The sequence below is a fragment of the Cardiocondyla obscurior genome, linkage group LG13 (genome assembly GCF_019399895.1).
Source record: "Cardiocondyla obscurior isolate alpha-2009 linkage group LG13, Cobs3.1, whole genome shotgun sequence".
In the NCBI taxonomy this organism is placed as follows: Eukaryota; Metazoa; Arthropoda; class Insecta; order Hymenoptera; family Formicidae; genus Cardiocondyla; species Cardiocondyla obscurior.
Genome location: NC_091876.1, coordinates 1,216,024 through 1,238,992, shown reverse-complemented (window position 1 = coordinate 1,238,992; position 22,969 = coordinate 1,216,024). Strand labels below are relative to the sequence as shown.

The 22,969-nt window shown below is 45.5% G+C and overlaps 1 protein-coding gene across 1 annotated transcript; it reads right to left on the bottom strand.

The window, feature by feature from the left end:
• Positions 1–380: 380 nt before the first annotated feature.
• On the bottom strand, positions 381–1,750 carry LOC139107739 (uncharacterized). Its single transcript, XM_070665555.1, has 4 exons — positions 1,575–1,750; positions 1,093–1,458; positions 961–1,006; positions 381–829 (listed from the first exon to the last, which is right to left on the bottom strand). The coding sequence occupies exons 1-4, from the start codon at positions 1,748–1,750 to the stop codon at positions 518–520; spliced, it is 900 nt and encodes a 299-aa protein (XP_070521656.1). The 3' UTR covers positions 381–517.
• Between the last annotated feature and the right edge of the window lie 21,219 nt (positions 1,751–22,969).

Sequence of the window (22,969 nt, the reverse complement as noted above, 5' to 3'; positions counted from 1 at the left end):
ACAAATAATATATAAACTAAGATATATAGGGTGTCTTGCCCCATATTGACAAACTCTCAGAGTTAGATAGGTCTCGTGGATACAAGTCAATAAGTCCTATGCCATTTTGTACAATTCTCAACCGTTATTGAGAAAATAATTAAAATGTGTAACGTAAGAACAACAAGGAAGCTGCAGGCGAGTGAGCGCGACAGGCGAATGGCTAGGAATGGCGCCGTTTTCTGTCGCGTTCACTCACGCGTAGATTCCTTGTCTGTTTTGCGCTTGACAAATTAATTTTTTTTTCAATAACTATCAAGAATTTTTCAAAACGGCAAAAGACTTATTGATTTGTATCCACGAGACCTATCTATCTCTGAGAGTTTGTCAATATGGGGCGGGACACCCTGTATAAAACGTATAAAAATATAATATATAAAAAAATATAATAGTAGTAGTAGTAAATTTAGTGGGTGTGACTGCGTGAGTCCCTTTTGGTCACCTAGATCCTTTGAATCCTCTGTGACTCCCCACTGTTTTATCGAGGGTGTATTTTTGTCCTCAGCCCAGCATGATCTCCCAGGCTTATCAGACTGTTCACCCTCGCTTCTTTGATCTGTCCCGTGTCTGTAAACATTTTTACCCAGAATAGATATCGTTTTATCGCCAGTACTGGACAGTGACACAAAATGTGTATACTGTCCTCGTTTTCTTCCTCGCATAATCTGCATTTATAATGCTCCACTATGCCTAGGTTATGCAGATGCCCCCTGAGGGTTTCGTGTCCTGTTAATAGGCCGATCCCTGCTCTTAGTTTTTGTCTGCTCATTGCCAGGAATTCTTTCGTTCTCTATGGTTTGGGTTGTTCCATCAGGAGCTTTGCTTGCCGGCATCCCGGTGCCTTTTCTGAAGTAGCCCCCTGATAATTCTTTTTCCCATGACAAAGGGGACGTACACCTCTTGCCCTGCAGATTCCATTACTGTTTCCTGCTTGGCAAGTTCGTCAGCCACCTCATTGCCATGTATGCTGTGGTGTTCAGGAATTCATACCAGGGTGACTTTATTTGTCTTCCCCAGCTTGTTTATTACTCTTAAACAGCTCCAGACCGTCACATTGATTCCGTGCTTTGTTTTACTAGGGCATTGATTGCTGCTCTGCTATCAGACCAGATGTATATTCTTTTGCTGTTCGTTTGGTTAGTAATTTGTATTCGCGCACACTCGGCGATTGCTATTATCTCGGCTTGAAAAACCGTGGCGTATTCTCCAAGAGGCAGGCTAGATCTGTTTCCTCGTCCATAAATTCCTGCCCCATGACGGTTATCCTTTCCTGAGCCGTCTTTAAACCAAACATCAAGTCCCAATCCGTTCAGGAAATCTGCTTTCCTCCATTCGCTCCTGGAAGGTATGAGTACCTCTGCAGTTCTTTCTTCCTGGTATTTCCTGGGAATTCTGTCTTGTTTATTTGTGAAAAGAGTTCAGGAAACCGAGCGCCGTGTGGCCAATCCCAGTGTCCCTCCACTATCCTTGACAGTGTAATCTATATGCCGTTTGTTTGGCGTTGTGAATGATTAGCTGATCCAGAAAGCAAATACACAGCGCCACTTGTAGTGCCGCCGTGGGTGTTGTTTTTTGAGTTCCCACTGCAGCACTCAGGTAGCTTCCCTGTAAGCTCTTCAGTAGGTTCTTCATCTCCAGCTTTCCCACTCTGGGCCACCATATCACTGCTGTATATGTAAGCCCAGGTAATAGCACGGCCTTGTAAGGTCATAGTGCCACCCTCGGCTTCAGGCCCCAGGATATTCCTAATGCCTTTCTACAGGCCCAAAGAGCCGTGTAGAACTTCTTCCTCTTATCCTCCAGATAAAATTTCCAGTTTAGCTTCGTGTCCAATAAAACTCTTAGGTATTTCACTGAGGTTACAAAGTTCAATTTCTGCCCCCACAGTTTTAAAGGCCTGATGAGTTCCGTTTTGTATTTTCTGGTGAATATTATGGCTGAAGTCTTTTCGGGATTAACCGTCAATTCCTTAGCCTGGCACCAGTTTTGTGTGATCTTGAGTGCTCTGTCTCTGTCCAAGGAACGGTCGAAATTACTCTCTTGCTATTGTCACATGCTGACAAATTTAATATTTAAATTATGAAACTGTGGGAATAAACTTTGAAATGCAACGAAATTTAAAACCGATTCTATTTAAAAAACAACAATAAGTGATTGACACCGGATGGGACCGAGCTGGAATAACTATATGAAATTATTGATTTTTTTCTGTTACCATCGGGGACCGAGCTAAATAAGCTATATGATTTTATCGATCGAATATGGACGGGAGAACAGTTACTAACTAGCTATATTTAATTATTGATTTTAAAATACCTTTCCTCCTTGATTTTGAAAGAGGTGGTGAACCAAGTCTTTAGCGGGGACAAGGGATTCCACATCCTATAAAAGAGCGTGTAAAGAAGCGCGAGCGATTATTACTTGATCACTTGATCATTTGGATTATTCTTGTTACCATTGCGAGTAAAGCGGTTGATTATCATTTCGTGGTCAGAAAGAGTTTGATTGATTCCGATTGAGTTTTGAGAAGTTATTGAGCGAGAGAACTGTGGAAGTTGAGCTAAAGATTTTAAGAGATCGAGAGTTGAAGATCTATAGAAAATTGTGAAAGATTTAATATTTTAATTTAGAATTTAAGGTAAATATTTTAATTTAAAATAAATTGTTATTGTTATTTTAATTTCAATATTTTATTTTGATTAAATTTAATTTTGGTGTCGGACTTTAAATTGAAGGAAGTTGAGTTAATTTGATATTAGTTATTATTTATTGTGGTACTCCTTGAAGGTGTTTCTGTAGAACCTCGCGAACGAAGAGAGTCGCGTTTGGTTTGGTCGCTTCTTTATGAAGCGCGCGCAGAAAGATTTCCGAAGATTTTCTGCTGCCGTCGCTAAACAAATAAACTAAGATTTTGAAATTTTTGAATGAAGAAACGTGCCGGTAAACAAATTCAGATTAAACGACTCCGATACCAAGTCAAAAGTACTCTTGAAACGAAACAAAATCCTTTCTCCCTAATCCAGAAATTTAGTCAAATTATTGAATTTATTAAACCAAAGTATAAATTAAATCCGATTGATTTCCAGATCAATTATCCAAATTTTAATAATATTCTTAAAACAGATCCGCGTTTTGTGATTTATAGAAATCTTTATCTTTTTGGTTTAAAAGATTAAAAATTAATTTCGCAATCCCTGTCCGGCCCCAGGTAAAATTCTTAAGTAAATTGACTCAAAAACGGACTAAATAATTACGTTTATCGGGACGTGACATTATTAGAACTATGTCATCTACGTAACCATAGGTCAAGACACCCGCTGTTTCTAGTTTGTTTAGCAGCTCGTTTACCACAATGCTCCACAGCAGTGGAAAAAGCACTTCTCCCTGTGTACATTCTTATGTGGGTGTTTCTTGAACTGAGACTTCCCTATGCTCGACGTTCAGCCTCCTGTTTGCAAGCATACTCTGAGTCCAGTTAATCAGTGCTACTGATATTCCATGTTTGGTCAGTGCATCTTGTATTACCTTGTATGAGGTGCTATCGAAAGCTCCCTTGATGTCCAAGAAAACCCCCAAAGGATAGCTCTTGTTCTTCAGCTAACCCTCTATCCGTTCTACTAGTCGGTGCAGTGCCGTTTCTGTCGACCTGCCCTCCCTGTAAGCGTATTGACAAGGGGACAGCGGGTGTTGGATCAGTGGCGCTCTCTTCAGATATTTATCAACCAACCTTTTTAGTGTTTTTAGTACAAAGGAGGTCAGGCTGATGGGTCTATAGTCTTTGGCAATAATGTGCCTGTTTCTCCTTGGCTTGGATATGAAAATACTTTAGTTCCTTCTCATGCTTTCGGATCATATCTCAGAGTTATGCTAGCTCTAAGTATCATTGTTAGTGGTCCCATTAGCACCCCCAGTCCCTTTTGGAAAGGGTCAGAAATATACCGTCTGGCCCTACTGCTTTATAAAGGCCGAATGGGTTTATTGCCCATTCTATCCCCTTGGGATGCACGATCTTGGCTGCCAGTGACCATTCCCTGGGCTTGTAGATTTCCCTGGGCTTTTACTGTGCAGCTTGTCTTATTTTGTTTTATCTGAAAACCCGGAAAATGGACTTCCATCAAGTATTTTAATGTACTTTGCACGTTGTTCGTATAATCGCCATTCAGTAGCTTTATACAGCCCAAATACGCTTTATTATTTATGCTGAGGATTTTGCTCAGTTTTGAGGCTTCTGCTGTTCTTTCGATACTTTCGCAATAGTCCCTCCAGCTTTTGCGATTGGCTTTGGTGATGGCTTTGATGTATTTTCTTTGGGCTTGTCTAAAGTTTTCTCAGTGGGCAGCTCGTCCAGTACTTTTTGCCTTATTAAAGAGACGTTTTGTGATCGACCTGAGCTTTCCCAGCTCTTGATTCCACCATAGACCCTGGTCTTACTACTCTTTAGTCTCTCCGGGCAATTTTTTTCATAAGCCTTGGTTATTACTTCTTCAAGGCTCTGTGCTGCTTCGTCCAAATTGTTTTTGGTGTAAAATCTGGTTGGGAATCTGATTACTTGGGCAGTTAACTCCGTCCTGTAATCTTCCTACCTAGTCTGTCTTGGGTTTTTTCCCCATGTTGTCTCCGTTTCCGCTTGCAGGGTGTAGCGTATGCTTCGGTGGTCCGATTCTAAAAATTTATTTAAGACCTTCCAGTCTCTCACCAAGCTTGCCAAACCCTTCTTGCAGAGCGTTATATCGATAACTGTTATGTTTTCTTGAATCCATGAAGGTGAAGTTATTGTCTCGGTTGAGAATAATTAGTTCCTAGTTAACAATGAATTTATGTAGGTTTTCTCCCCTCGGGTTGATGTTCCTGCTCGCCCAACTTAGATGATGGGAGTTTGCGTCACAACCCAAAAAGTATTTTGCATTTTTCGATCCTGGCCGTTTCGACCAGTTTACCCACACTTTACTGCGGCGGTGGTTCCGGGAAGTTATAGATTGACCCGATGTACATTTCTTTAGTCCTCCCTTTAATGTTGCAAGGTCCGATCCGAATCACCGTCTGGTCTTCATCGCTGACCTGTGGAACTAAAACTGCATTAACTCTTTTTACCAAAATACATGTTCTAGGTTTGGTGCTCGAGCGGACATAATATAATTTGCCACATCCTCCCAAGCCTTTTACAGCATTATTTATGAGCCAAGGCTCTTGTATTAATGCTATTCCTGTTTACATCATAGCCATGCTCCTGGCTAAGATCGCCGAAGCGCCTTTACTATGATGCAAGTTAATTTAAGTTATTGAAAAGCCGAGTCCGGCCAGTTTTAAGCCGGTCCAGCTTCTCCAACTGTTTTACTCCTCTCGTCAGTACCATCCTTGCGGTTTTTGTCAAGCAGATTTACATCCGCCCGACCCGTCCTACAGAAGAGCCTGAATCCGCAAGATTTATGGGTTTCGAGTGATGTCCCGCCCACTAGGCAAGCAAAATGGGAGCTTGTTTCATCCCTCCTCTCGCTCTCCTGGGTGATGAGCCACCCCCCGGCTCCGCGATTTTTGTTCTGTCTGTCCAGGAGCTTCAAGGCTTCCTGGGTAGACAGTCCCGGTTCCTCCACGTGCACTATCGGACGGTGGCGCTTCGAAAGCTCCTTCGCCGGCAGTACACACAAAGGGCCTGCATCCAACTTGAAGACCGAAGCCTGGCTTTTCAGCCAGCCCCGGTCTCCCTGTAGGTGTAGGCAAAGACGAGTGCTCCTTCCCTCTTCCATGATCAGGAGAAGGTTGGAGCCCTCGTACCTTCTGAGAGCTAGAGGATATTTTCCCGGATCACACTCTTGATCTGGGCGACCTCCTCAGCTCCCAATTTCTTGTCAGGATAGACCTCTAATACGAAGGCTATCCTGACAATGCCCTTGGCTGCCTGGGTATATGATTCCTGGTCGTTGACCTTTGGTCTCTGACCCTGGCAGTTATTGGGACTGAGAGTTGTGTGGTCCGATCTGGTCCGTTTACTCGTCCTAGGCCGGGTTTCACTACTCCCTCCCCTTCCTAAACAACTATAGTTGGTCCAGGGGAGGCATTTGCTGCCCCTCCTTCTCCTACTGCAGCTGCTTCCTAAGGCAGCGCCTCGCAGCCCCGCTCAGTTTAATTTTAAGTTTGAGTTGATCCCCCGAAGGTCCCGCTCCGTCCTCAAAGTTCATCTCCGGTCGTTGGCTTTCTTTAGGAACCCCGCCCTGGAAAATGTCTTCTAAATTTAAATTTTCCGTTGCGTGTTCCATTTTAATCCCACGAGTGTCACGGAAGCGCGGTATCATCCGGGCAGAGCCGCGTTGCCCAGGGCTTGGCTTTGTACTCCTGGATTACGCCCGGTGTCCAGGAGTGACCATTCATGACGCAGCTCTCCCTGCACCACGCGGGCCCTCGGCACGGTCCAAACACTTTAACTTGGGTGAGCCACTCCTTGATCCCCGGTAGAACCACCCGCCCCACGTCTTCACATTCATTCTTACTCTCCTCGCGGAGAGTCTCGTGCACACAGGAAAGTCCGTTTATAGAGATCCTTTTCAATCGTACTCAAGGCGAACTAAGCCGATACAGCAGAGTACGCTCCGTTAGCTCTTTTACTCGCCGTGAGGCAGGCGATGGGATCCCGTCCGCCACCAAATTAGTTGATGACGGGCGCGATCCCCTCCGTTCTCCCGGCTAAGCCCACTCACCAACGGCAAGATCTCGCGGCTCTTAGAGTGGGTACATTAAGTATAAATGTCAAATTATTATTTTTAAGAAAGTTGTTCGATTTTTTTCTAAATTTACATTGACCGAGTGACATATAAGGAATATTTTAAATTTACTTGTAATCGCAGGGAATGTTGCTTTACGATTGTAAATAAAAACATATGTTTTTCAAACAATTATACGTAACTAGTAACAACGGCGTTGCTTTTATTTAAAAAATAAAAAAGTTATTAACAGTTGGCCAACCTGCCCCGTATGCCAACATGGCCCGGTCTCCCCTATACAGCTAAAAATACTGGTATATGTACAATCTTCTTTGCTATTCACTTGCAAAATAAAATGCTAAGTTTCTTCAATAGTTTTCTGACAGTTTTGTGATAAATGGACAGTAATGTTCCAATATTTAAAAATAATGTTTTAATTATGTTTTTATACTGTTTTTAGTAATTTTCTAATATCGTAAAAATACTTTTTCTATAATTTTTTTATACGGGTTCTTATTTCTCAGTCGACATGTACATATAAGAAATTCTTATTCTTCAAGAAACGGCTATAAATATAGCTGCAAATTTATCAAAAAATTAAAAATTTTATTTTTTATTTTTGGTTTTTTTCTCTACAGAGTGTCCTTAACATAACGAAGGATATTTGGTGGGTAGGTAGATCTTCTAGAAACAAGTATAAAAGTCCCATGTAATTTTGCATTATTTGCACTAATGACGGAGATAGGAATTTTTAAAAATTAAACTTGTAGGGCAAATAGGAGCGCACGGTCAGAAGCGGCTTCGCCTCAAAAGTAAAAGTCCTTCCCACTCGACTCAAGGATTGGACGATGTACGAGTGAGACAATGCGACAACGCGCAAGCGAAAAGATGCGACAACGCGTGCGGAGAGGCGGCCGATGACGTGCGAGCGAGACGATGCGACAACGCGTGCGAAGCGGCGACCGGCAACACGCGAGCGAGACGATGCGACGACGCGCGAGCGAAGCTAAGTTCTGAATGTAAAATTATTATGTGTGTAAAATGCAATCATTTCCGCACCACCTTTGATGTAGATTGCTTGGTGCGTTTTTTTTAACGTGGTATCCCCAGTAGGCCTAATCCACCGGCATCAGTTCAATGCAACAATTGTTCGAAGTGCCGTCCTTGTCGTTGTAAACAAAGTTCGGCTCTTCGAACAATTTGTTGTGTTGCCCTGTATGCCATATCGGGCGTAATCGTACCAAAGGCCGTTATGATTGCATCGCGAACCTCCTCAACGGTACGATCTCGCATATTTTCTATGTGGGCTTTAATGTGGCCCCGAACAAAATAATCCAGCACGTTCATATCCGGGGAACGTGCTGGCCAATAATCGGACCCCCCGCCCCATCCGTCTATCTACAAATAAATAATTTAATGTTTTCCGCGCGCGCCGAGAAAAATGTGGCGGTGAACCGTCTTGTTGGAAAATTAAGGCTTGACGAATGTTAAGCGGAATCTTCCAACAAGACGGGCAACTCATTTTCCAAAAAATTGCTATAAATTTCTCCGTTTAAATTCGGAGGGAGAAAGTACGGTCCTATCTGAAATTTAACAATAATGATATTACAAATTTTATTTTGCTTCTTATAAAATGAGTTATTATGTAATAAGAATACTTACTATTAAGTTTCCGACAATTCCGGCCCACACATTTATCTTCCACCTGTACCGGAACGCACAAGTTCGAACTCCTCGCGGATTGTTGTGCTTCCAGAGTATAGAATTTTTGGAATTAAATATGCCATTTGGCGTAAAGATTGCTTTATCGGTCCATAATATGTGGTCGGGAAATGTATTATCTCGCCGACATTGCGCGAGAAGCCTACGGGTGTTTTAATAATAATTACTTAAAGTAAATTTTTTATTTTAAAGAAATAACAGAATGGAAAATACATACCTTGGCAAAAAATTGTACGCTGAATTTCGTCACGCGGTAAAAGTTGTTGCACGCGTTGCAAATGATAGCCGTGCAACCCATCTTGTTTAAGAATTCTTTGCACTGTGCTTCTTGGGATACCAACGGCGTTTGCAACTCTGCGTATGCTGGTTGATGCATTATTTTCAAACGCGCGTAAAACAGCTTCTTCCCGTCTTACGTTGCGACGCACTCCATAATCATAATTTAGTCTATTTAGACGATCCCGACCTAAACATCTCGATCGTCTCGCACGTTGGATGCACCTTAAAATTACATTTGCCGTGGGCCGATTACGATTAGGAAATCGTTGGGAATACACTCGCACCGCACGATCTGCAGATTCCCCCGCAATACCGTAACAAATAATCATTCAAATAGGACCGTACTTTCTCCCTCCGAATTTAAACGGAGAAATTTATAGCAATTTTTTGGAAAATTAGTTGCCCGTCTTGTTGGAAGATTCCGCTTAACATTCGTCAAGCCTTAATTTTCCAACAAGACGGTTCACCGCCACATTTTTCTCGGCGCGCGCGGAAAACATTAAATTATTTATTTGTAAATAGACGGATGGGGCGGGGGGTCCGATTAATTGGCCAGCACGTTCCCCGGATATGAACGTGCTGGATTATTTTGTTTGGGGCCACATTAAAGCCCACATAGAAAATATGCGAGATCGTACCGTTGAGGAGGTTCGCGATGCAATCATAACGGCCTTTGGTACGATTACGCCCGATATGGCATACAGGGCAACACAACAAATTGTTTGAAGAGCCGAACTTTGTTTACAACGACAAGGACGGCACTTCGAACAATTGTTGCATTGAACTGATGCCGGTGGATTAGGCCTACTGGGGATACCACGTTAAAAAAAACGCACCAAGCAATCTACATCAAAGGTGGTGCGGAAATGATTGCATTTTACACACATAATAATTTTACATTCAGAACTTAGCTTCGCTCGCGCGTCGTCGCATCGTCTCGCTCGCGTGTTGCCGGTCGCCGCTTCGCACGCGTTGTCGCATCGTCTCGCTCACGCGTTATCGGTCGCCTCTCCGCACGCGTTGTCGCATCGTCTCGCTCGCACGTCATCGGCCGCCTCTCCGCACACGTTGTCGCATCTTTTCGCTTGCGCGTTGTCGCATTGTCTCACTCGTACATCGTCCAATCCTTGAGTCGAGTGGGAAGGACTTTTACTTTTGAGGCGAAGCCGCTTCTGACCGTGCGCTCCTATTTGCCCTACAAGTTTAATTTTTAAAAATTCCTATCTCCGTCATTAGTGCAAATAATGCAAAATTACATGGGACTTTTATACTAGTTTCTAGGAGATCTACCCACCCACCAAGTATCCTTTGTTATGTCAGGGACACCTTGTATAATCAATTGATGGCTGCTATACTAATTAGTTTAAAGTTCGTACACTTGACGTTTTTTTAATTTTTATTTAGTACGAGAAATATGAAAACACTTGTATGACATAAATCGACCCTAAACTTTTGATGGGCGTACTGAGAACTCGATCTTTTTAGCCGTTATCCAAATCAAATAATCTCAGCAATCACCAACTTAGGAATTCGCATAAATAATATACGCAATGGTCTTGCTGATCGTAAACTTGATACTAAACGCTACCGCGTTTTTTGAACAGCTATTTTCTTTATATGCATTATAATGAATATTTGTAAACGCATATTTTTTTCTTTAATCTAACCTAAGCTGTAAGCTTACTTTTTAATGTGCGATGTTGTTTTTTTGTTGTTGTCTGCAGTCTGCTGGTCATTAATATTTTTGACAATATTAAGGAATTTTTATATTATTAAAACCAACCATGTGCGCGCTACGCGCACATTATTTTTCAAAAAGTCCTAATTAAATTTTTTTACTCCATTTCTTACTATTTATGCGCTCACCAAGGATTTTTTAATTATCACGAATATTCATACGATATTAAATGTATTAGTTTTATTTAATCTATGTTTTTCAACATTGGATAGCTTTCAGTAAATGTTATCAGTATCTCTTCAATCTTTAATTAACATTTTTCTATCATATGTTTCAAATGTTCGTCTTTTCACCTGCATACTTCACATATTCTAATCTTTTTATCTCTTTAATTCTGTTTTCCTTTCGGTTCATTATTACCGCATCTGTATTTTGTTATTCGTCCTCTGTCTTTTTTCTTCATTTTCTCTTAAAGATATTTTGGTATTTCTTCTGTCTTTTTTTCTTCATTTTTTTTTAAAGATATTTTGGTATTTCTTCTGTCTTTATTTTTCCATACATGTTGTTGTATTTTGAGTTTTTAATTCTTTTTTCATAAACGTAAAAATATATGAACGGAACGTTTTGCCGCGGGGAAAAAACCAAAAGAGAAAAAGTATTAATAGTTTAGTTTAACAAATACAATAAACCAAAGTAGCCAAATAGCTAATAATTGAACGGAATTCGGTTTATTGTAACGAGAAACAACACATTTACATACCCTTCAGCAAGTTACAATCATATTATATACGATCAAGTAAAATGACCAAGGTTGAATTTTCTCTCTTTTTTCAGGCTTTTTCTGCGCTTAGAAGCGTATTTTGTGCTCCGTCCATGTATTCCTACTTTTTTGCTTTCTAAACTTTCATCTCTCTCCATTACTTTCAAACTTTCTAACACACCTTTACTTACATTTTGACTCTCTTGTTCTATTGTTTTCTAGTAATTTTCTTTTTTCGTTCATGCTAACTCCAGAATACTTGTTTTTGATACTTTTATATCTTATACTTTTCCTATTTATAATCTTCTTTTTCTTCTCATTTTTCTTTGTTCTGTCACGATCTGTATCCTTGCGCAGATCGGCACGATCAAAATGAACGAGCACGGATCCACGATCCGCGCTTGGCCGTGTACACAAGAGGAACGAAGAAAGAAAAGTGGAGGTCCTCCGATTTGTCCCGACGCACAGCGAAACCATAAACTAGAAATTCTGACTTGGGCGCCAGGCACGAGTTTCGCCGTACCGATTAAACTGAAAAATTAATTTGAAATCGCGAAAGAAATTAAAATCTCGCCGTTATCACGAGCGGGGACTAGCTCATCCGAACGGAGAAAAACGGGATTAGGTGAAGAAAGCTTGCTCTCAAAAAAAGAACTGATAATACTCGAAATCAATTCCATAAATGATTAATAAAATAACAAAGAAAATGTTTGTTATTAAAATAAAATAATTAATTATCAAAGCGTTTTGTGAACAAAAGAAATGTAAATTGTTAAAATCCGATCTTATGAAAATGCGCCACGAGTATGAGATAACAGATAATAAAGTCCTAGAATCATCCTAGCTTACAAAGAAGGTTAGGCAACCCAGAAATTAAAAAAAGTATGAAACTTTGTGCGCATGTAGAGTAGTTCATCCGTAACACAAAACTATTTTTAGTTTGTGCTAAATTTCACTTTAAAGGGGTGAAACCACCCCTTACACATAGAAAGGTTATTTTCTTTTTTCGATATAACTCGAAAACTATTTAAGATATCAAAAAAAGTTTTATACAAAAGTTTTACAGTAAAAACAACTATATTTTACTACAGTAACAGAATTAAATAAAAATTTTTTAACAAAATTGTTTATAAAATTACAAAAAAAAAATTTTTTTTTAATTCTATTATTGCAGTTAAACGGAGGTGTTTCTACCAGAAAACTTTTGTATAAAACTTTTTTTGATATCTTTAATAGTTTCCGAGCTGTATGGAGGAAACTGAAAAACCTCTACATATGAAAATACTTTATTTGCGTAAGAATTATTTTTGTTACGTCCTGTAACTCCACATCTCCTTTTTCCGACACATGGTTGATAAAGTAGATAATGAAAAGTATACCGAATGTATTAGTATCAAAGGAGAGGGTTCTAAGTTTCCAGAAAAATAATTTTAACTGACAGAATATCCTGAATCACCAGATGTATAAAATAAAAGAAGGAACCTGAAACAATTGTACAACAGATGTGGAATATAAAAATCGAAACGAAAGGATTTGTCGAAATATTCATAAAACATTAATAGCTCGGAAAGATTTGGAATATCTTAAACTAACAATAAATGTCTGGCGGTAGACAAAGGAAATTCTGGAAGAAAAACAATTCAGTAAAATCAAATTTCGCCGTGGATCCTAGGGATTAGAAAAAAGGAGGCAAAACGCCTGTAATAATAAAAATGGGATACGCGGCCGGAAACTATAAAATTCAGGCAGCAATTGCACGCTGCCGATAAAAAAGAGTTACCTAAGCATTTTCGAATCTGTTATCTGGAAGCTTGGAAGGGCTAAAACCATGTAGAGGGGAGCTCATAAACATTTTCTCCTGGACCAATAAATATCAAGAACTCCTCACCAAAAATTAGAAACTAAGGGTAAAAACTTAGAAAATTAAGAAAACTGAGAGAAGGGCGACCAATAATTGCGAAGACGGAAAAGTGGAGGAATAAGCCTAACGAATAAAATTCAAATTTTGGATAAGACTGAGAATCTGGCGCTGGTCCTCCCCTTTTCCGAGCTTATAAAACCGCGCGTTTCGACGGTGCTCGCTCTCGTTCTGCTTTAGAATCTCACGACAGTTTTTTGACAAGTGTTCTCTCAACTCAGTCGATCTTTGAGTTACCAATAAGTGCTAGTGTACTCCACTGAGGCCAGAAATAAAGAGAAGAACAGTCCAAAGAACTTCAAGACAGCAAGTAGTAAGTCTTATCATTTCTTATTCCTTCACCTTTCCCTTAAAACCAAAAACGGTTCCACTAAATAGTTTTTTTATTTGAAATAAATATAACAAAATGAAATCCGGGGGAATGGTCAGGGTGCCGTTCATATCTTATAGTTTCGCCATCTCTCTCCAGTCCCCTCGGTTCTCCAGTCACTCTACCCACCTAGTGAGCTTCCTTTGGTCGGGGGTTGCGATATGCCGCCAGTAAATGGTGACTATCAAAATCTTGACTTGAGAAAGCCTCCATCCGGTTGGAGGAACTTTGAGAATCTCTGGGTTGACGACGGGGAGATCCGAAGGAAGGAATGAACGTGTTGCCCTCCCATTTTCTCTCAATAATTCATTTATCAACTTAATTATTTAAAAAATAATGATTTTTAGTAGAATCTAAAAACCTCAGGAGCGTAAAGAAAAGTCGGGCTCGCCGTACCAGGCAGTTGGAAAACTTGAAGAACCTCTTGCAGAGCTTCTTCGTGCAGTATCTATTTGCGGCGGGCCAGGGGAGATAAAAACCGACCCTCCCCGTAGAAGAGGAGAGAGGTCGTGGTCGCCCCAACCTCCAGCTCCCCCGAATTCACCGGCTCCCGAAGAGGTTCCCCAGAACGCTTATATATCCAGGAAACCGGCCCATTCTTTGAGTCCGCCGCGCATTAATGACCACGCGACCGAATCCGAGCCTGACTCGGAGCAGTTCCGCCCTATGACTCCTTCCTATTCTCCAGACATTTCTGTTCACTCTCCAGGAGCTGCACCTAGAGCATGCTCCTCTCCTATCCCGTCCCCGATACTTTATCCTGGGGAAGCAGAGGAGGTCGGCTCCTTCGCTGAAGACGATACAGCCTTCTGGCAAGAGTCTGACGGCCCGGAGCTTTCCCCTTCCCCCGCTCCGAGTGTGGAGTTCCTCGGTAAGCAAGAGGAACCTAGAGTGATCGTAGATCCTCTCCTCGAGCTCCTCCGGAAAACTTGCTCTCCGTGGACGGATCCTGTCCCCGAAAGGGCCTTCACTATAGGCCCTGATTCCTTTGATCCTGAGGAGATCAGGAGAGAGACCAGTAGGGCATCTCCTGACCAGAACATCCTCATTTTCTATCCCGGGGTGAAACACCCTTTCCTGGCTCCGATCAGGCTAATTGATCGAGTATTCCCGAGATCGTCAGCCAAGATCTCGGAGATTATTGAAATTGATCTCGACTAATAATACTAAAGTTCATTGTAAATTATTTTTATTATTTTTCGCGTAGTCTTAATCAAGAAAAATGTTCTCTTTAATTTTTTAATTAGTTAGTAACTTTGTAACGAAGTAGGCACCTACCTCGCCCCGGCAAAACATCGGCCGGCCCGTCGGACCGAACATCGTCCGGCGGGAATAGGGGCGCGGTGCGCCCCGACCCTTTTTTAAAACACCGCGAAGATTAACGCGCGCCGTTATCGGTAAGCGTACCGCCGTCCCGTGTCGCGCGAAAATTAATACTAGACCAAATAAAAAGGCCGGGTACCGAGCGATCGAGAGCAGTCTTCCGATCTACTGAGCTCCGTTCCGGGCCTCCGCTCAGTAGCTTCCCGGACAACCAAGCAACCCAGGAGTCGCTAAGCACGAGGGTCGAGCGTTCTCGGCCTTCGCCAAGAGTTCTTGGCCGCGACACCGCCTCCTTTCCTTCGAAACTGCCAGGTCGCCGGCCACAGTGGATATGGCGGGGTGAAGCGTGCTTCGCCTCCGCCGAGCGTTCTCGGCTTATCCCGTGGTAGACGCCCGGGCAGCATCTCCAGCCGCTTCGGCGGTTCCTGACGAGCGCGGCGCAATCCGGAGGTAAAGAGTCCTTCGCCTCTGCCGAGCGTTCTCGGCGATTGCCACCCGCGCTCCCGTTCCTAGAGAAACCGCGGTCCATAATAGGGAGGGCACCTTATTGTACCGACACGCGCGGATTCACGCGACCGACGACAATTCTGTTTACGTCGCCCGTGCGACAAGCGCCGCGGCGGAACACCTGTATATAAGAAACATTGTAAATAGTCGATCCGAAAATAAATGTAAATAGAATACAAGAAAAGAAAAGACACGAGACTCCAAGTGCTTTCGCTCCTTCCCGCGGACACCCCGGCCGGCCCTAGACGCCCGCGACGACTCGCCGACCACCGCAGCGAGTCGCTTGACCGTGTCCGGCCACACGAAGGGGGGGAGGGGGGTGTTACATGGCGCCCGAACAGGGACCGGGAAGACGTTAACCGGAAAGGAACGAACACAAATGCCGAAAACCGACGTACCGCGGAATTGGATATATCGGTTGTCTAAGGCAGAGCTCACCGCCGAGTTACGCATCTACGCGCTGGACATAGCAGGAAATATCGACGAGTTACGCGCCCGACTGAGCCAGTACGTCGCACAAAACCCCGACAAGTTTCGGACCCCGCGAATAATCATTTCCGATCCGACCGGCATACCGGACACCGCCGGACCCGCTGCGCTGCCCGTAAATACTACCAAGGCCCCCGCGCACGATGATACCGCCAAAAGTATTAATCAGATTAGGAAATGGGGGTGCTTTTTCGACGGGAAAGATCCCGTCGCGTTCCTCGAACGGGTGGAAGAACTTCGCGAAGGCTACGGATTCACGGGGGATCAGGTCATCCGAGGCCTACCGGAACTGTTACGGGGAGAGGCGATCCTCTGGTACCGGAACGTTAAAGACCAGTGGGGTGGTTGGGAGGAATTCCGAGAGGCGTTCCAGCAACAATTTTTTCCACCGCGGTATCGCGCTAAGTTGAAACGCGAGCTCGAATCCCGGCGGCAACGCGAGGGGGAGAATTACCGCAAATACGCGACGGACGTTATGACGCTGATGCGACGGGTAGGGGGGTACGCGGCCGAGGAGCAGGTCGAAATCATGTACGACAATACCGACCCGCGCATTAAGATCCACATTAGCCGAGAGACCGTAAAAACGATCGACAAATTGACACGCCGGGCCGTGGAGATCGAAGGATGCCTCGAAGAAACCCGTCGAGAGGCTCGGAATATACCGCGTTCAACCGCCGCCGCGACCACCCCCGCACCCTACGACAAACGAGAATGCTGTTGGCGGTGCAAACAGCGCGGGCATACCCGTTTCGACTGCCACAGAATCCCGCGGAAATTTTGCTTGCAGTGCGGACGCGACGGCGTGCTCACACGCGACTGCCATCCTCCGACGGGAAACGGCCCACGGGCCGGGGAGATGGCGGACGCACCTCGGGACCCGTAATCACGTTTTCACCGCGCCCGCACCTGGCCGTTCGTATCAACGTCCAGGTTATTACCGCGCTACTAGACACCGGAGCCGAAGCGTCATTCATCAGCGCCGACACCGCCGAAACGCTCCGGCGTGCCGGCCTCGAATCCGAACCATACGACGGCCAGGTGCAGCTCGCGGACGGAACCCCCGCGACGACCTGCGGACGCGTGACGGCCAGGATCACGATAGGCAACGTTAAATTGCGGCACGCGATACAGATTCTACCCACGCTCGACAACCCCATGATCGTCGGCATCGACTTATGGGGACGAACAAAATACGCGATACCGCCACCCCCTCGGGCAACCTCCACGTATCGACCGCGAACGACCGCGTTACAATACGACGAGGAGGCACGACTAAGTGATTTCCTACGGGCAGAAATAAAGCGGTTCGAGGGAATACACGGACCGACACCGATCATTACCCACGAAATACACACGAAAACGGGAGTATATCTGATTAAACAGCGGTACCGGCCGAGGAATCCCGCGATGCAGGCCATTATCGACGCGGAAGTGGAAAAGATGATCCGGGAAGGCGTGATTGAGCCGTCGCATAGCGCGTGGAGCTCTCCCGTGGTCATCGTGCGAAAAAAGGACGGAAAGCCGCGTTTCTGCATCGACTTCCGGAAGGTCAACGAAGTGACCGAGCTCGACGCCTACCCCCTCCCACAAATTACAGCCACCCTCGATAAACTACGGGGGGCGCGATATTTTAGTACGCTAGATTTAAAAAACGGCTACTGGCAGGTGCCATTAACGCCCGAGAGCCGGCCTATTACGGCCTTCACGGTACCGGGAAGGGGCCTCATGCAATTTCGCGTGATGCCGTTCGGATTACACTCGGCACCAGCCACCTTTCAGAGGCTGCTGGATAGACTGCTCGGACCGGAACTAGAGCCGCGAGTATTCGTCTATTTAGACGATATCGTGGTCTGCACGGCAACATTTCAAGAACACCTCGATACGTTGACCGAGGTCTTCCGCCGCCTACGCACCGCGCGACTACGATTGAATCCGGAGAAATGCAATTTTTGCACCGACCGCATAAAGTACCTCGGCCACGTAATTACGCGAGAGGGGGTAAGCACCGACGCGGAAAAAACGGCCGCTATCACCGCCATACCCCGCCCACAAACGGTCCGACAGGTAAGGCAATTCCTGGGGATGGCCTCGTGGTACCGACGGTTTATCGAAAACTTCGCGACAATCGCGGCACCGTTAACGAACCTCACGAAGAAAAACGCGCGATTTGCATGGGGAACCGAGCAACATGAGGCCTGGGAAAAGTTAAAACGCACGTTAACAACGGCACCCGTCTTAGCTTGTCCGGACTTTACGCGGCGATTTGTATTACAGACAGACGCAAGCGTCGCGGGGTTGGGGGCCGTTTTGACACAGTATTTTCCCGAAGGGGAGCGAGTAATAGCGTATGCCAGTCGGACGCTCAATACCGCCGAGAAAAATTACACCGCCACCGAACTCGAGTGCCTCGCGGTCATATGGGGCGTGCGGAAAATGCGGGGGTACATTGAGGGGTATCAATTTACGGTTATCACCGATCATCAATCGTTGCGTTGATTGCAGAAGCTCGAATCGCCATCAGGTAGACTGGGGCGATGGGCATTCGAGCTGCAACAATATACGTTCGACATTAAATACCGAAAAGGCGCACTAAACCGAGTCGCGGACGCTCTGTCTAGACAACCGATTTTAAATAGCGTAGCAACGAGCACGTGCGGGTGGTACGACCGCATGCGACGTACCGTCGCACAGCAGCCGCGAGACGCCCCTGACTTCCGAATAATCGACGGTAAACTGTACCGACATATATTACACCGCCTCGATTTTAGAGAAGTTTCGCCGGACGACGAATAGAAGGAATGCGTGCCGCGTAACCACCGCCGGGAGATATTAATGCGCTATCACGACGAGCCGACCGCCGGCCACCTGGGTATCGCCAAAACAATCGCGCGTATCGCCGAACACTACTATTGGCCCGGAATGTTCCGCGAGATCACCCGGTACGTGCGCGAATGTAAAAACTGCCTGGCCTACAAGGCGTCACAACAAAAGCTGCCCGGCTTATTACATGCCACACCGGTCGAACGCCCGTGGCAACATGTGTCAATCGACCTCGTCGGGCCCCTCCCCCGGTCGAAACGCGGCCACGTACGGCTACTGAATCTCCAAGACCGATTTACGAAATGGATCGAGATTAGAGCCCTATCGAAAGCGACAGCTCCGAGCGTCACGCGAGCGTTAACCGAAGCCGTAATCCTGCGACACGGGTGTCCAGAAATTGTCACGTCTGACAACGGGACGCAGTTCCGATCCGATCAGTTAGAAACACTGTTGCGATCTATGGGAATCACCCACCGCCTCACGCCGCCGTATGCACCGCAGTGCAATCCGGTGGAACGGACGAACCGGACAGTCAAAACCATGATCGCACAGTACGTCGGACAGAAACACCGAGCGTGGAATGAGAAAATAGAAGCGTTACAATTCGCCTTTAATACAGCGACACACGACGCGACCGGTTACACCCCCGCGTATCTAAATTACGGCCGAGAGCTGCGGCAACCAACCGAACCGAGCAAAAACACGGGCCCTATCACCGAAACGCACCGGCGTTTACAGGAAGCGCACGAATTTGTCCGCGTAAGATTGGCCCGGGCATTCCAAAGGCAGGAGAAATATTATAATCTCCGGCGGCGTCCGTGGCGGCCGCAAATCGGGGAAAGCGTGTGGCGGCGAGAACACCCGCTGTCAGATAAAGGAGCGGCATTTAACGCAAAATTAGCTCCCAAATACGCCGGCCCGTTCGAAGTGCGGAAAATAATATCGCCCGTTATCGTCGATCTAAAAGGTCCAAACGGCCGATGGTACCGACACGTACACGTAAAGGACCTTAAGAGCGTTACGCCAAAACAGGCAACCGATATCAACAAAGACGCGGATGACATCAACGAGAACGACGAGGAAAGGGATGATACCGAGAGCCGGACAACAGCGGTACACCGGCTCGACACTCGCGATAAAACCAGCCATGGAGCAGGATATACTCGCGGAGATCAACCAACTGCTGGGAGAAGCGTACGATCCCGCGGAGCCCGAAATCACCGAGGAATGGATCCGGGTATACCGCGGCGATACAGAGGAGGAGACCAGCCGGCCAGCAATGCCGCCACCGCCGGCCCGTCAGGAGAGAGCGGGCGCACCAATCACCACGGTGCTTCGAGTCGGCACCGTCATCCAACGGTCCGACGCAATCAACCGACGGAAGCAAGCAAGCCTCCTGGAAACGCCGCCACCGCCACCAGCCAGGCCACGGCGACTTACCACCGAGCCGCCGCCAAAGAAACCCACGTTGGAACCATTGCGGGTCATGGGGCCGTTACCACCGCCGCCGATTCCAGTAGAGGTGGCCCCCGGGGTTGTAACGATGCACCCCGACGGTGCATCATTTCCGGCCGACGACCCGCCGATGCCGCCGAACCGACCAACCGTCAGGCGAGGAGAATAAAAACGCGGCGTGCCGTAAGTGCATTCGAAAGTAACGAACGAGCCGCTCCGCAACTAAGTTCCGCGCGCGAGGGAGCCGACGGCACCGCGGCTCCTCGTTCCGAAACACGCCGCGACAAAAAACATAGCGCCGCGAACGATAAGCGTCCTACCGCGAACCCCCGGCGCCTACCTTTTTTCATATTGTTACGCCGGGAACGGGTCGGCGGACGTTTCCGCGTTCGCGTCTCTCACACTCTCACTCACACACACACTCGCGGCGCCTGAGCTCCGCGAAAGAAAGAGACACGATTTATAAAAAAAAACAGGAACGATATTTAATAAAGAGCATGCAAGCAGTAACACGTCTGCACCAATTCGAGACATGGGCAGAATTGTCAATTAACAAAATAATAATAATCCTCGTTCCCCTGGCAACGGGGAACCGAGACTTCGGAGCGAGCCGGCAGCTTCACGCTGCTCCGTATACCGGGCGTAACACTGCCCCCCCCCTTCCTCCAGATTGTCGCCCCGACAATCAGGGGGGGCCTCCGTGGCTTCCTGTTCCACCTTGGACTCCTGTCCAAGTTCCTGAACTCCACGAAGCGACGCGAAGAATCTTCCTCAGCGCGAAGATGCTTCCGTCCTTGGCTCCCAGCCCGATTCCGCTGCTCCTCTTAAAATCTTCAAACAAAAGGGGGGCATAACTTTCTGTGGACCCTCCGACTCAAGGTCTCCCCAAGTTCCTGTTCCGGCATTAGCCCTTCGTCCCATGGAAAACCACAGATCAAAAACCATGGGAAGAACAGTCTTCTTAATGAAAAATCTTCCTTCATCTTGAAACGGAGCGGAACACGTTCCTCCTGAAGAAAAATCTTCTTCCTCTCCGTCCAGCTAAACTCCTCCTCAAAAGAGAAAGAAGAAAAGCAGTTTCCAAAGAAAAATCAATTTTCTCCCCCCAAAAAAAAAACAAACACGGCCCCCAAAATCTATTTTATTTCCCTTTCAAAATACGGAGCCAACCTATCCGCATGGACGACTTTTTTTCTATGTTTAGGCGACTTCTGTATACAGAACACCACCTCCCCTAACTTTTTCAAAATCAAGTAAGGTCCTTCCCAATTACTTTGCAATTTAGGAGCCTTACCTCTAACTCTACAAGGATTAAAAAACCAAACCTTCTGTCCCTCTTGGAATAAAACATCTCTAACATTCTTGTCATAAAACGCCTTAACACGAGAGGACTTAACCGCCATCTTCCTTCTGATTTGAGAATGGATTTCATCAAGCCTTTGTCTTAAACCCCTAACAAACTCTCCTTGAGAAGCTAAAAACTGAGAAGACTGAGGAGGCATTCCCCGCGTCAAATCTAACGATAACCTCAAATCCCTGCCAAAACAAAGCTCCGCCGGAGAAACCTCAGTGACCTCATGCTTCGAAGACCTATAAGCTAACAAAAACATTGAAATCCAACGATCCCAATCCTTCTGATTTTCTGAAACAAATTTTGAAAGATATTCCAAAACCGTACGATGCTGTCGCTCCACCTGCCCATCCGATTGTGGATGTAAAGCAGTAGTCCTAGTTTTCCTAACCCCCAAAAGATTCAACAACTCTTTCAAAAGACCGGACTCAAAATTTCGCCCCTGATCTGTATATATCTCCTCAGGAACTCCAAATCTTGAAATAATTTCCCTAACAAAAACTTCAGCTACCGTTCTTGCCCTAATATTCCTCACCGGAAATGCTTCCACCCATTTAGAAAAACAATCCACAATTACTAAAAGAAACCTATTCCCAGAAGAAGATATAGGAAAAGGACCAAGAACATCCATCTGTAATCTCTGAAACGGAGACCCGACATTGTAAATCTGCAAAGGAGATTTCCCTTTGCCAGAAGGTCCCTTTTTTGAACAACAAACCGAACATGAACGACACCAATCTTCTACATCTTGCTTGCAAGAAACCCAATAAAAACGCTTTCGAATTCTATCTAGAGTCTTATTGATTCCAAAGTGCCCAACCGAAGGAGAATCATAAGCATCAGCCAGAACCCCCTTAATCCGTTTACGAGGAACCACTAATTGCAACAGCACCTTCTTTAAATTTGGAGCTATCCATTTCTTATAAAGAACTCCGTTCTCTAGAACGAGGGAATCCCAATAAGAATTAAGAACTCTTCCCGTTGAATCTGAAGAAGAAAATTCCGAACGGGAAAGACGTTCCCCAGACTCTTTCGCCTGTATTAAAACATTAAGACTCGGATCCTCCCGCTAATCCCTCTTCCAAAGATCTAACTCCTCTTCTTGGAAGACTATTCGAGCCACAGTCTCCCTCCTTCGGGAAGACTTTTTGCTCAACCCTAAAACAATACCGACAGTTTTCCGCTTCACAAAGCCGCCTCGATAAACCATCGGCATTCCCATGAGAAGTCCCCTTCCTATAAGCAATTTCGAACTGAAATTGCTGTAATCTTTCTACCCAGCGAGCTAACTGACCCTCGAGTTCCTTAAAAGACAAAAGCCACCTTAAAGACATATGATCCGTGCGAATTAAAAATTTTCCTCCTAAAAGAAAATGACGAAAAGATTTGACTGCATCTACAATAGCTAAAAGCTCGCGTCGAGTAACACAATAATTCCTTTCAGACTTCGATAAAACCCGACTGAAATACGCTATAACCTTCTCCTCATCCCCTTGTCTCTGTGAAAGAACAGCCCCGATTCCTATTCCAGAAGCATCAGTATCTAGAATAAACTGACCT

What these genes read in the sequence shown, in the direction of transcription:
- LOC139107739 (XM_070665555.1), bottom strand. Translation starts at nt 1,750, where the DNA reads ATGACCTTACAAGGCCGTGCTATTACCTGGGCTTACATATACAGCAGT. An exon ending in GGCACTACAAGTGGCGCTGT is followed by an intron (nt 1,459 to 1,574) that starts GTATTTGCTTTC and finishes CTCGGTTTCCTG; the next exon opens with AACTCTTTTCACAAATAAAC. An exon ending in AACTTGCCAAGCAGGAAACA is followed by an intron (nt 830 to 960) that starts GTAATGGAATCT and finishes CCCAAACCATAG; the next exon opens with AGAACGAAAGAATTCCTGGC.